General features: G+C 33.5%; 4 protein-coding genes and 1 long non-coding RNA gene across 5 annotated transcripts; 3 read left to right on the top strand and 2 right to left on the bottom strand.

Moving 5' to 3' along the window:
- Positions 1 to 3,137: 3,137 nt before the first annotated feature.
- Positions 3,138 to 4,505, bottom strand: LOC127251836 (transcription repressor OFP1-like). The gene has a single exon (XM_051275743.1). It carries the CDS (start codon positions 4,286 to 4,288, stop codon positions 3,311 to 3,313), a length of 978 nt encoding a protein of 325 aa, XP_051131700.1. The 5' UTR covers positions 4,289 to 4,505; the 3' UTR covers positions 3,138 to 3,310.
- A 488-nt stretch (positions 4,506 to 4,993) lies between these two features.
- On the top strand, positions 4,994 to 5,760 carry LOC127252266 (transcription repressor OFP17). Its single transcript, XM_051276388.1, has one exon. The coding sequence runs from the start codon at positions 5,111 to 5,113 to the stop codon at positions 5,624 to 5,626; it is 516 nt and encodes a 171-aa protein (XP_051132345.1). The 5' UTR covers positions 4,994 to 5,110; the 3' UTR covers positions 5,627 to 5,760.
- Positions 5,761 to 5,786: 26 nt separating this feature from the next.
- Positions 5,787 to 6,983, bottom strand: LOC127252265 (stress-related protein-like). The gene is made up of 3 exons (XM_051276386.1): positions 6,836 to 6,983; positions 6,491 to 6,718; positions 5,787 to 6,363 (listed from the first exon to the last, which is right to left on the bottom strand). The coding sequence occupies exons 1-3, from the start codon at positions 6,872 to 6,874 to the stop codon at positions 5,920 to 5,922; spliced, it is 711 nt and encodes a 236-aa protein (XP_051132343.1). The 5' UTR covers positions 6,875 to 6,983; the 3' UTR covers positions 5,787 to 5,919.
- LOC127252267 (uncharacterized) lies at positions 6,537 to 7,514 on the top strand. Its single transcript, XR_007839048.1, has 2 exons — positions 6,537 to 6,685; positions 6,881 to 7,514. It is a non-coding gene; the product is annotated as an uncharacterized LOC127252267 (long non-coding RNA).
- Positions 7,515 to 12,102: 4,588 nt separating this feature from the next.
- On the top strand, positions 12,103 to 13,841 carry LOC127251986 (CBL-interacting serine/threonine-protein kinase 11). The gene has a single exon (XM_051275972.1). It carries the CDS (start codon positions 12,251 to 12,253, stop codon positions 13,562 to 13,564), a length of 1,314 nt encoding a protein of 437 aa, XP_051131929.1. The 5' UTR covers positions 12,103 to 12,250; the 3' UTR covers positions 13,565 to 13,841.
- The last annotated feature ends 2 nt before the right edge of the window (positions 13,842 to 13,843 follow it).

The following is a 13,843-nucleotide window of genomic DNA, read 5'->3' as shown; positions in this document are numbered from 1 at the left end:
AAAATGGAGAAGCAAGGAATAGGATGGTCAAAGTACGTAAGAGTGCATATACGTTGCGTATAGCCAAACTGAATATTTATATATATTTTTAGGTACAACAAAATCGTTTGCTATATTTTGGTATTTTACCAAAATTTCTTTGGCCAACACACACATGGAGCTAGAGTGTGGAAATGGTGTTCAAAGAGTTATACCATAACAACTATAATAATAGTAAAATATTTAGAGTGTGTGATTTTAACAATATATATATATAGATGAATTATCAAAAATATTAATATATCATATATATTTATTATTTTTTATATTTTTTACACAATTCTCGTATCTCACATACAAAAATATTCATTTATATTATCTCAAAAAACGAACACGTTCTTAAATATGCTCTAATTATATATATGTTACAATATTCATATTTAGAATCAAGCAGAAACAATAAAAGTATAAACAAAAATAATATTGAATATGGTATTTGTTTGATTATGGTTTGAAATTAATTTTAAATAAAGTGGTATTTAACTTTTTGTTTAAATAAGTTTTCTTTTTTTTTTTGTTATTACATTGAATAATATTTATAGATGATAAATAGTGAATAAACCTATGATATACATAGATTTTGAATATGATATTTGGGATAAAAGATAATACTCTTTTCGCTTAATATATATGCATTCATTTATTTTTTGCAAATAAAATTTGAAATATTAATATTATAAATATATGTTAAACAATAAAAGAAAATTTACAATTTTAACTTTAGAAAATAGATAATTTATTTTAATAATGATGATTATATTTTATAATAATATGTAAATTGTAAAACAAAAATTAATAGTAAAGAAAAAAAATAAATGTATTGATTTTGAACAAATCAAAATAGAAAAATAAATATATTGATTTCGGACGGAAAAAATAAATTTAATAATATTTTAAATAACAAATAAATGTTATAGATGTAATTATATTTTTTAAGATATTATATCAATGAATAGTTCTAAAATCATTAAAAAATATAAACAAGAAACCCTAATATTACTTCATATTTACATTTCTTTTAGCAAAATTTGCAATAATTTGAATCCCGATTCACTATCAAGGTCGTGTTGTTGAAGCATGTTTTATCTTATAAATTTTGTAGTATAACTTTTGAGTCGAACTCTTGCAAATCTTTCGATCGATTTTATCACACTTTTAATTATAATTATGAAGAATAATGTGAATAATTAATTGATGAAGAAGCTAGCTTGTACCTTATTCTTGTCCTCTCAATGAATAATGAACCAAATTATTCCCATCTACAATCATTCACAAAAAGATGTCGTAGCAAAGATTGCATATATATATATATATGCCCGAACGATTATTGAAGATTCGTCGACTTTTTATTATGTCCTGGAATTATTGCTGCCAATAAAATTTTTGGTCTCGTGCAACATCAATTATTGGACCTTTGTCTGTATATATTGAGAATTGAATTGGACATATTCTTTGTCACTGATTTATGGTCTCCTAAAAAATGGATCTTGGATTTTTAATTTTATTTTTGGGAGTTGGAAAGAAAAGGTATTTACAGAATGACAAACCTTTTATTTCTCTAATTCTAATCGAGTATTTTGTAATTTAAAAAAATTATTTATTGATTTTTCAGATGCTATGAATGATTATATTTCATCCTTATGGAAGTCATGTGAAACTCGTCTACAAGTTTCATAAATATATATGTATTTGTGTACTATGAAGCTGAATTTTGATGGACAGTTTTTGTAAGATTATTCAAGGATTGATAAATTAAACACAAGCTTCTTATTATTCAATTTCTAATAATAATAATAATAATAATAATAATATATTAAGGGTGTGTTTGTTTGGAGGTTTGGATTTTGAGTTGGGATTTGAATAGTAAAAATTTTGAATTTGAATAGTTGTATGATGTGATATAAATAGGGTTTGATGTGATGTTTTGAATGTAAAATTGATTTTTAGTATAATATAAAAAATGAAAAATAGGTGTTTGATTTGATGTTTTTGGGGGAAAAAAATTGGATGAATAGTGGAAATCCACCAAAATCCTTCAAACAAACACACTTAGTTTCTTACCATGTTTATGTATAGATCTCTAACAAATACATTTTTTTTCTTTATAACTTTCACTTATGATTTTCTATAAAAAAAATGTACTATTTTTTTAAAATGTTATGATATATCATAGGGCTATTTAATTTATAAAAAATTATAATTCAATCAAAACCTAAAACCAAACACTAAATATTAATTTACTTAGTCCTCTCTATATATAATTAACTCTTCTAAATCATGTAATCTAGTATATTAATGATTATAATGAAATCCCAGCATGGCATGCGCCTTAGCTTGTAATATAATCTTATTAAGTTATTACTTAATTATATATAGGCAAATTCCAGAAGAGCATGCAAAATAATTAATATGCATTTGCAAATTGAATTATGTAATAAAATAAAATGATGCTCAATCATTCCTCTTTCGTTTGTACAAAAACCCTAAAGTGGCTTTACTTTTGTCTGTCTGCCTTATCTAACAATAATTCTTGTGTTAGTTTTTGCACACTCAAATTGTGGACCTCCTTTTAATTATATATATATACACCATTTGAAAAAGGGAAACAAACAGAATAACAAAAATCTGTTAAATATTTTGTTGTTTTGTCTCTTTTTCCTGTTGGTGCTCATAAATTCTTCATGCCTGTCTCAAAGTGTAACACTCACTTTACACACCTATATATATATATATATATATTTAAAACTTTTGATATTATTCTTAAAAAAATAATTATTTAATTTTTTTTCCACATATATTATTTTAGTATAAATTTTCAAAATTACAAAAACATCTATCTAATAGGGTTGAAATAAATAAATATATTTTCGCAAATCTCTAATCCACCATTATTCGGGGGAATGTGAGTTTAATGTAACTACTATATCGTGTTAATTAACTTATATATATATATATTCAGTGCCTTAATTTTGAAGACTTTTATTATTAAATTTAGTTTCAAATTTCAATTTTGGAGAATGCAATTAAACTAATTAACTAGTGATATATGTAGTGGAGTACAGATAAAATGTGACTGACACTTCAAAAATCAATACAGAATGGATTTTGCTTTCTTTCTATTTTATAATATATTAATAGTTGACACAATTGTCAAATATGTGACAAAAAAGTAGTTTACATACTCTAAATAATTGATATCCATAAATTTCAAATAATTACATATAAAAAAAAAAAAAAAAAGCTAGGGAAATTAATTAATTAATTATTATAATTAATGGTGGGGGATGGATGGATGCATATTGAACCAGATTTGCTCAAAGGCGTTGATGATGAATTGATGATACTGATTGGAATTGAGCGAGAGATAACAGGCCAGAAGGTCTTCGAGGTCTTTGGAAACCCTAATTTGATTTTGGACAATCATCTCCACCATTGATTCTCTGAAGTCTCTTTGGGGATCCACAGAAGCTTTCACTACGGCAAAGCATCTTCTACCAGTACTGTACACCCGATCATTCTCCTCCTCCTCCTCCATCATCATCTTATTATTATTATTATTATTATTATTATTATTATTATGATTCTTCTTCCTCCTCGAACTCGCATCATCTTCTAATTTCGTCTTCTTCACGCTTTTCCGGCGCCGCGTTTCGATGATTTTCTTGCCCCGAATTCTCACACCCGGCCTGCTGGAAATGGATTTTCTGTGGCGGTCGTCGGCAGGGCTTGAGTTTGATGTATATCTGTAATTTGTTTTGTTGGTGCCAAGGGGTTTGGTGAGAATTGGGGGAAGGGACGATATGGCATTGATATTGAATTCTTCGGGGAGGCTATTAGTTTTGATTTTGATAATTGGGTGGGAGTTTTCGTCTACGTCGATGATGATATCCTCCTCCTCGTCGTTATCATGAATAATTTGATCGTCGTGGTTAGGGGATGGCAGGTAGATGGTCCTTCTTCTCCGGGGTGGTCGTTGTTTCTGCTGCTTGGTGCAGAAGGTGGAGGATGATGATGATGATGAAGAAGAAGAATATGATCTCCTGGTGTAATTGGTGGGTGGGTTGTGGTGGTGGGTGGATTTCCTGGTGGTGATGGGACAGGGATGAAGAATATGAGAATTGGGTAATTGGGAATGGGATCTTGTTGATGGTGGTGGTCTGATGGTGGCAGTCATGTCCTTGAGCTTGTAGAACCAAGCATTTGGGATCATGTCTGACAGTCTGAACCTCCTGTAATTACCCTTCATCATCTATCTATCTATGTTTAATCGATTTAGATGGATCGATGCAGAAGAAGAAGAATATTAAGTAATTAGGAGCAGATGGCAGAAGAAGGCAGATGATATCTATATATATATATATATCGAGGATCGATGAATGATGATGAGATTAATAATGAATTGAGACAGTAGTATTTGGGTAGGGTGGGTATAATTGGACAGTGTGGGCCCCCTCAAGGGAACAAAAGCAATAGCAATGGCAATGGCATGCACTAAAGTTGTTAATAAGCATCCCCAGTTTTGCTGCTGCACGCATTTCATGGCCCCACAATTTAAAATATATATATTTACAATATTCTTTTTGTGTTTCTATTTGTATATATTGTATAATAATAATCATATATATAAATTATTATAATCAAATGCAATTCATAAAAATTAAAAGGATTCGTGACTGTGCGCCATTCCAGGTTATGGATTTACCACTCATTATGGGTCATCTTTACTAGTATTTCTTAGAAAGCCTAGCGACGGCCCAAATAAACAAAAACGGCCCGGCCCATCCATTCATCCGGCGCTGGAGTCCAGGACCTTACAAGAATAGTGGGCATATGTATAATTTCATTCATGGGACACCACTTTCTGAGTCCCGACGTGAACTCCACTCCACCCACATACATTTTATTACATTACTACATATATATAGTAGTATTACTTACACTTACAACTCCTTAATAAATACTAGTACAACCATTCCTAACCGCCATTCTCTTAATTACTTCCTTTGCTTCATCAGCACTACAACTCTTATCAAATTTCAACATAATTACTCTATTTATATATAATTTGGAAATGAAGCTAATCCTTCCCTTGAAATCGAAACTTTTGATGCCATGTAAGAAGCTGCTGTTACGCACCATCAAATTTAAGCTCCGCATACGAAAACCCTTCTTCCTAAGAAGAGTAGTGCTCTACCATCGCCGCCGCAAGCAGCAGCCCTCGCACGGCGGCCTATCGAAGATCCTCTCGATTCTGAGACTGCGGAAGAGAAGCATGGAGACGACGAGGACAATCAAGAGCAGTTTGTCAGAGTTGCATTATGAGAGGGCGCCTTGCCCTTCGCCGCTGACTCCGGCGTACATAAAGCTGAGCCGACCGGAGAGGAGTGATCAGGTGGAAGATGCTTGTAGAAGCTTCGAGAATTATTTGGTGGAGATGATCGTGGAAGAGGGGAAGATGAAGGACTTGGTGGACGTGGAGGAGCTTCTGCGTTGCTGGAAGGACCTCAAGTCCCCTCTCTTCCTCGATCTCGTCTGCAGATTCTACAGAGAGCTTTGCAAGGATTTGTTCATTGAAAATGCCTCATGATTCAATCATCCATCCATCCATCTCATATATCTCTCTCTCTCTCTATATATATATGTATTTGTAGTTGCATCAAACTATATAACGATTGTATAATGTTCTTCAATATATTCCTGTTGTGTGTTTCCTGTTAGATTATTTGCACTGCATAAGGAGACAAGGATCGAAAAGGGGCCAAAAAGAATCTAAATAAACTATTAAGATCCGACAGCAATACACTGAAAATATTGGGTGAACGCAGCAGCAGCTGCAGGCAACCAAAAATGGTGATAATAATCAAATGGTAAATATTACTGTTACTGGGAAACTGTGACGCAGGAGGGCCCGTTGGGCGCCGGCTGATCAAGGCTGCTGCGTTCTTGAAAAGTGTTGGCGATTCTCTCGATGGGCACTACCGGAAGGTAATACGACACCGTATAGCCTTTCCCGGCGGCGTACGACACCGCCTGGTTGTACTTCTCCGCCGAGAAGGCCACCGTCGGCACCATCACCTGAGCCACTTGGGGGAACAGCGGCAGCCGGTTAAGCATGCGCCAAGCCGCCACTGCGTACTGCTCCGCCACCGGCTCGTACTTGCCGTAGAGCTCCTTCGCCGTCGGCTCGTATTTAACGTAAGCCGTCTTCGCGGTCGAAGCCAAGCCGCTCCGGCGGACCTCCTGAGCCGCCTCCCACGCCTGGCGCGACACGTGTTTCAGAAGGGACGGCACGTGATGGTCCAGCTTGATGACCGAGTCGTCCACCTATCACACCATCGCGAGTCACGTGACTAACGGAATTTGTAATTAATAAAATAAAATAAATAAATAAATAAATATATATATTTAGAGACATTGGGAAGGAGATTTGGGGGAAAAGTTTTGACCTAACCTTGCGATCTACGAACTTGAGAAGATGGAGAGGGACGTCGTGGAGTTTGTCGTACACAGGTCCGACGATGGTTCTGACGATGCCTTCGACGGTCTGGACGCCGGGTTTCAGGGGACCGGAGTGGTTCTTGGCGTACTTGTGGAGGGAGGAGAGGCAAACGACCATGTACACCGCGGCTACTTGGACGAAATCAAGGTACTTGAGCTTCTTCCTCTCATTTTCCAGAATCTTCAATCGCAGAAGCAATTAGAATATATATGTATATAGTAGAGGAGAGCATTGAATTGATTAGATTAGATTACAAATTTACAATGCAATGTGTTGTTTAATTAATTAATTAATTACCGGTTGATGAGATGGAAGCCTCGTTTCCGATTCCGCCATTGGCAGTGGAGCTTAGAGGAGAGCGTAAGGGAGAGGAGATGAATGGGTATTTGAGCAAGGACTAGGCAGGCAGGGCAGGCCGTTAGCAACTATTAGGAGGGTTTTCCGGTAAGATGTGGAGACAAAATGGTAAGCAGCTTATGCGGTGGCCATTGAATGGGTTTAATTAGTCAGTCCTCCTATCGTTCAGGAATCTTTTTCCTCTTTCTTATGTTTTTTCTTATTTTTCAAATCAAGACATCCTTTTCTTTTCTTGTAGCAGTATGTTTTTTAAATTACCATCGAGCAGCTTTACTTGTAATTTTTTAGTATTATTACTAATCTTGGGCCTCACACATCCCAAGTTAGGAATATGCAAAAGTATCTTCTTCTTTTTTTATTACATGGCCCAAGTTAAAGCTCGTATCTTTAGGCTTCTTGGTTTTATATTTTCTTATTCTTGGGCTTAGGGGAGGGCTGTGCCCATCTCTAACCCATTCACTAAGAATTATTATGAACTCCATTTTAGTTGTTTAAGCTTAATGGGTTTGTTGGAGGGGAGAGTGATTATTGCCAAACATGTGTATCTCTCTATCTTATATTCAATCCAAACATGTGATTTTGATTTGTTTGTAGAAGTAAGATTAAATTGCTTATAGAATGTGAGAAATGGCTGTTATATGGTTAGTCTAACTAGCTTGTTTGTGAAAACCAATTTAAGTGCCATCTTTTTGATATTATTTGAAGAACTAGTGTAGTAATATTTTGCTAGAAATTTTCTTTCATCGAAATTGTATGAATTCTATTCTTGGTGAGTTCTTGCAGTTGATATTAATTAGCTATATTGTTAGCTCTATTGAAGGAACAAATTTGTTAGGGCATTATCATGGATAATAGAAGTCCATAATATTTGTTTACAAGTAGATTTTTGAGTTAATAATTCTTGTGGCTGGCTGCATGCTTCACCTTTGCAGATACTTTTATATTTATCGGGGTATATTCTGCAGGTTCTGTCTTATTCCCAAGTGTCCAACCCTGCTGAGTTATTCCCAAGTATCATAAAATGTGTTTTAATTTTTTTTAATTTTTTTTATATAAATTCGCAGTCGCTATCCGAAAATGTTTTGATTTGTTTTGAAAATACTAGTAGTAAATATTAGCGCGGAAATTAGTTGACGCCAGGCAGGCTGTCAAGCAGACCATAAAAATAAATAAATAATAATAATAATGTTTTTAAGTGTACGTTGGTTGAGTTGGCAGGTGCATGCACCTAACTTAAAATTATTGCCAACATTATACATACATTAATAGTTTAATGAATAATTATTAATTGCCAACTCTTAAGTGAAAATGAATATGGGCCACAGTTACGAACAAATACTCCTAATTAGATAATTAGTTATTGTGTACTTATTGCTTTTTTTTTTTTTTTGGCAGTAGATCTATAATAAAAATAAAATAAAAATCTAATCAAATAAATTTATATGGCATTTGATTACTTTTTTTTATTTTTTTAATGTAAATAAATCAACATAAATGGACTTGTTCTCTTAATATTTTTGGATTAATTTATTTTTGATGTAAAGTATAAAAAATATAACGATAATATAAAAATTAATATTTTATATTGAATTATTATTTTTTGTGAGCAAATAATATATATTATAAATGTCATGTTAATATAAGTATATATTGTATTTATTATAATATTAATAATGTATCATACCACCAAATATTTTTGGTGAACAAATCCTTTGTTTCTTTCAGTTTACGGTAATACCAAACCAAAATTTTTAGATTTGTTGATTGTAGTTTAAAGTTGATTTAATTTAAAATAGTATGTTGATTTTCGTTTTTGTTTAAATAGTAATTTAATATGATATTTTGTTAAAGAAAATAATATATTTTTATTAAAAATTATGCACAGTAAATAATATTGATTTTAATTTTAAATGTTAAAAAAGCAAACCAAGATCATGGATATGTTCCATTTTAAATTTAAATGTTAAAAATTATTGAAAATTCTGAGGTGAAATAAATATACATATACATGGATTAAACATACATGAATGAACATAAAAAACACAATTCTTTTGAACTTTTTATATATCTTGAAATGAAATATCTAATATTCAAATATCCTTCCAATTTTGAAGAGAAAAAATAATTGTTTGAATTTTCTAAAATTTCTGAATTTTAGTTTTGATTTACACAGTAAGTTGGAAATAATATTTTATTGAAAAAAAATATTATTTTTAAAAAATGATTGGTAATACATAATAAAAATTTGATCAAAGGAAACAAATACAATATTTTAATGTTTTGAGTTATTTTAAAATAATTAAAATAATATTATTGAGTAAAAGAAATATTTTTAAGTCGATATTTGAATAAGACAATAATTCAATAAAATACTTTTGGAAAAGAAAAAAAGAACATTGCATATAAATAGGGTTGAAACTCTATTATAAATCACACCAAACAATTTTGGCAATTTAAAAAAGAGATTTTTTAATTCTTATTTTAAAATCAGTAATAAGTGAATTTTTAATTTGTGGGAAAATAATAATAATAATAATAATAATAATAATAATAATAATAATAATAATAATAATGAGAAAGATGTAAGAAATAATTCATTACACATGGCCGTGTGAAATTATTGGACGTGTGTTTTATACTAACATTTCAATTATAAAGATTTTGTCCATATGTGATCTCATTTCACGTGAATTTTGAAATTATCGTATATGTTTATTCTACTTTCCGAGAACTTGCAGATCGTATACCAATAATAGTCCGATAAGGGATGATACGGTGGTGTAGAGTTGGACTTATGACGGTAGATAATGAGTACAAATACAAGTGAAAAAACCTAACCAAGAGATAATTTAAAAGAATGTAAAATAAAATGATAGTATTTATAAATATAGTTATGATAAATGAATTGATTATATTAGATGCAAAATAAACTAAAAATTTAATTATTTCCGAACTCTCAGAATGGCTAATTCAAATTGAATTTGTATTCTGGAATGTAAAAGGTATGTCTAGCTAGCTAAGAATATGCTGTGATATTATTCTCGTGATCATTTATTTATAAGTGGAAAAGATAAGTACGACAACTTCTTACACGATAAGCTATAAATTCGGAATGGGACATTTTTGTTTATATATAAAAATATATACTATTTCTTTAAATTTAAATTTCAAAAAATAATTCATGCACACTTTTGTTCTAACATCAAACTATTCATTGCACTGTATTATCTACACTGTGTATTACTTATATGCCAAGCCATTAAGTAAAATTACACATTTCCATTGAATACAGTCAAAATAATTTTAAGTTTTTTAAATTAATAAATCATTTATAAATTTTTAGGCAATAAATAAATTGTATAATAGTCTGAAACAGTAAACAAAACAATAATAATAATAATAATAATAATAATAATAATAGAAGAAGAAGAAGAAATATGAGCACCGACCTCCGACCTCCTCAGCCGGTCGCCGCCCTCAACTCAGAAAATAAAATAAAATAAAATAAAATGAAGAAGGTAGAAGAAGAAGAGGCATTTTTGTAAATAAATAATACTAGTACAATATAATAATGTTAAATTAAATATATATATATATATATATAAATTTGTGGCCGTCCACGGAAATGGACACGTGTATGGCTGAAGAGAGTGGAGCAAGGATAGTAAAAGCACTGAGTGGTAAGAATAGCAGCAGCCAGCTGGGTGATGAATGACTGTTGGTTGGTTGGTTGGTTCTTGTAATATATATGTACATTAGATTAGATATTTTTCAGATATACTACTGTCATTTAAAACCTGCCAAATTACATGTTGCCTGGACTTTTTAACATACGATTTATCTTTGGATTATTATTATTAATATTTATTTTGTGAAGGTAGATTTTTTAATATTAGTATTATATTGTAATTGTAGTAAAAAAAAATAAAAATACTCCTGTTAGTTTAGTGTAATATAAAAGTAATGATATTTGCATAATATATTATAAATTGAAAGAATATTTACTATGTTAGGTAGGTAGTATAATTACTAGAAAATGGTAACCTTGTTTTGGAACAGACGAAAATATAAAATAGTAACCTTTCAATTCGACGGAGGAAATATTATCTTTCTAAAATTGATTTAAATTGTAGGATTTAGAATATGGAATTCAAACCAAACACTTATAATTTTAATTTTTTTAATTGACTTGTATTCCCGACACCCTTTATAATTGCTTTTATAATTTTAAAAAATTGGTTTATAGAATGCAACTTGGGCTACTTTGAAGGCAAAAAAATAAAAAAATAAAAAAATAAAAATTATTAGAACAATTTGTAATGGCATTTTATTTAACGAATTAGAAAAGAAGAAGACATAAAAGAATTCAAGGTGTGTTTGTCAAGGGATTGGATTTTGAATTGAGATTTGAATAATGATGATGTGATATAAATGAGTATTGATGTAATGTTTTAAATGTAAAATAATTTTTAATATAATATAAAAATAAAAAATAAATACTCCCTTCGTCCTATAACAAAGTATCAATTTTTTTCATTTTAGTTTATTTCATAACAAAGTATCTATTTCATTTTTTTTAGTAACTGTACTCTCTACCTAACATTACAAATACTCTTACAACTTATAATATATTACACAAATGCCATTACCTTTATATCACATATACTAATAAAATTATTTTAGTCATTTCTACTTTATTTTTATCATATTTTAATATAATATTAATATTTTTTAAATTATGTGTAAAAGGCAAATGAATATTTAGTTATAAGACGAGGAAATTATTTTTTTTAAAAAGAACAAATTAATAAAGAATGAAAATCTTTGAAATCCTCGAAACAAACACACGACTGACTGTAAGTTGCTAGCAATAAATTTGGCGGGCGATAAATTTCTGCGGCCAACTTCGTACTAATTCTTAATACAAAAGCATAATGCTGAGAATATCTGAGCAGCGTATCATTAACACGAACCGGGTTAATTTTCGTGTCAACACGCGCAGATCAGCGCGTGGGGACGCGTCCAATCTATGGCTTTTCCCGTGTCCGAAAAAGTTCTGACTACGATTTTCGATTTTTGAATTTTATCTTTGGCAAGGAAAAAAAAAAAAAAAAAAAAAAGATTTTCAATTTTAATAGCGGAGTAATATATATTTATTTATTATTTATATGCATTTTGTGAACACTGAATGTCACGATAAAAAGGCCTCTGCCCCACACCAAAGGGCTCCATCTCGAGCATACATACATACGGACAACCATTCATTCATTAATACGAATCATTCAAAGAATCTTCCACCCAATAATTCCAACTATCGCTTCACATTACTCCAATAATCCCAATCCGATTCCTGCAATGGAGATCGTCGACGCCGCCGGTCACCGGCGACAAGAGTCGCCGTCGTCGTTTTTTCTGGGGATGGTGTCGCCGGAGAACAACAAGCTGTTCGACAAGTACGAGGTGGGTCGCCTCCTCGGCTGCGGCGCCTTCGCGAAGGTGTACCACGCGCGGGAGTTGGAGACCGGCCGGAGCGTGGCGATCAAGGTTATCAACAAGAGCAGAATCGCCGGAAACGCGAATCTGATGAACAACATCAAGCGGGAGATTTCGATCATGAGCCGCCTCCGCCATTGCCACATCGTGAAGCTTTTCGAAGTTATGGCGACGAAGAGGAAGATCTACTTCGTCTTGGAGTTCGTCAAGGGAGGTGAGCTTTTCGCCAGAGTCGCCAAGGGGCGGTTCAGCGAGGATCTCGGCCGGAGATACTTCCAGCAGCTGATCGCCGCCGTCAGCTACTGCCACCTGCGCGGCGTCTACCACCGGGATTTGAAGCCGGAGAATTTGCTGGTGGACGAGAACGGCGACCTGAAAGTTTCCGATTTCGGCCTCAGCGCGCTGCGGCGGAGCGACGGCGGCGACGACGGGCTTCTGCGCACGCTCTGCGGAACGCCGGCGTACGTCGCGCCGGAGATTCTGGCGAAGCGAGGCTACGACGGCGCGAAGATCGACGTCTGGTCGTGCGGCGTCGTTTTGTTTGTACTCACCGCCGGCTATTTACCGTTCAACGATCCCAATTTGATGAACATGTACCGGAAAATTTACAAGGGGGAATTCCGGTGCCCTAAGTGGATGTCGCCGGATCTGAAGCGGGTCCTGACCCGGATCCTCGACACGAATCCGGAGACCCGGATCACCATTGATGAGATTAAGCGCGACCCGTGGTTTCGGAAGGGGTACAGAGAGGTGAAGGAAATTGGCGGCGGCGGTGGTGGTTGTGGTCCGGCGGAGGATGAGAAGAAGCTGCGTGATTTAAACGCGTTCGACATAATTTCGTTTTCGAGGGGCCTGGATCTCTCCGGCCTGTTTGACAGCAGGTACAGGGCGGCGGAGGACGTGGAGCTGCTGACGGCGGAGGAGGAGTCGCCGGAGAGGGTTATCGGTAAGGTGGAGGAGGCGGTGAAGGCGGAGAACGGGGCGGTGCATTTGAGGAAGACGAAGGGGTGGGGGGTGGAGCTTGAGGGGCAGAATGGTAATTTCGTATTGGGATTGGAAGTTCGCCGGCTGACAGACCGGTTGGTGGTGGTTGAGGTGAAAAGGAACGGCGGAGAAGCCGCCGCCGCTCTGTGGAATGACAAAATTAGGCCCGCAATTCAAGTTTCCGGCGGGTAGGGTTGGTTGGATTTTTTAGGGACATTTTTGTATTTTCAGCTGACCATTTCTGAGAAGTTAAGGTAAAGATTATTTAAAGTACAATTTTATTTTTTTTTCTGTAAGAGTGATTGATTACTCCATCATCGATTGATTGCTTTACATGAATGATTTTGATTGGCTAAATTATGACAATCGAGAGAATGTAAATGTGGCCACGGGTGGTGGGTGGGTGCGTTCAAATTGATGTAAATTTGTGTATTGTAATTAAGACAAAAAAGAGGTTTCGTGTCGTGTATT

The sequence above is a fragment of the Andrographis paniculata genome, unplaced genomic scaffold (genome assembly GCF_009805555.1).
Source record: "Andrographis paniculata isolate CXL003 unplaced genomic scaffold, ASM980555v1 Contig45END, whole genome shotgun sequence".
Lineage (NCBI taxonomy): Eukaryota > Viridiplantae > Streptophyta > Magnoliopsida > Lamiales > Acanthaceae > Andrographis > Andrographis paniculata.
The sequence above is the reverse complement of the archived record's forward strand: the minus strand, read 5'-3'. Positions and strand labels throughout refer to the sequence as shown.

Excerpts from the sequence above, each read along its gene's own strand:
- LOC127252266 (XM_051276388.1), top strand. The coding sequence starts at position 5,111 with ATGAAGCTAATCCTTCCCTTGAAATCGAAACTTTTGATGCCATGTAAG.
- LOC127251836 (XM_051275743.1), bottom strand. The coding sequence starts at position 4,288 with ATGATGAAGGGTAATTACAGGAGGTTCAGACTGTCAGACATGATCCCA.
- LOC127251986 (XM_051275972.1), top strand. The coding sequence starts at position 12,251 with ATGGAGATCGTCGACGCCGCCGGTCACCGGCGACAAGAGTCGCCGTCG.
- LOC127252265 (XM_051276386.1), bottom strand. The coding sequence starts at position 6,874 with ATGGCGGAATCGGAAACGAGGCTTCCATCTCATCAACCG. Across the intron at positions 6,719-6,835 it reads GGCTTCCATCTCATCAACCG|ATTCTGGAAAATGAGAGGAA; the intron begins GTAATTAATTAA and ends CTGCGATTGAAG. Across the intron at positions 6,364-6,490 it reads TCAAGTTCGTAGATCGCAAG|GTGGACGACTCGGTCATCAA; the intron begins GTTAGGTCAAAA and ends ATGGTGTGATAG.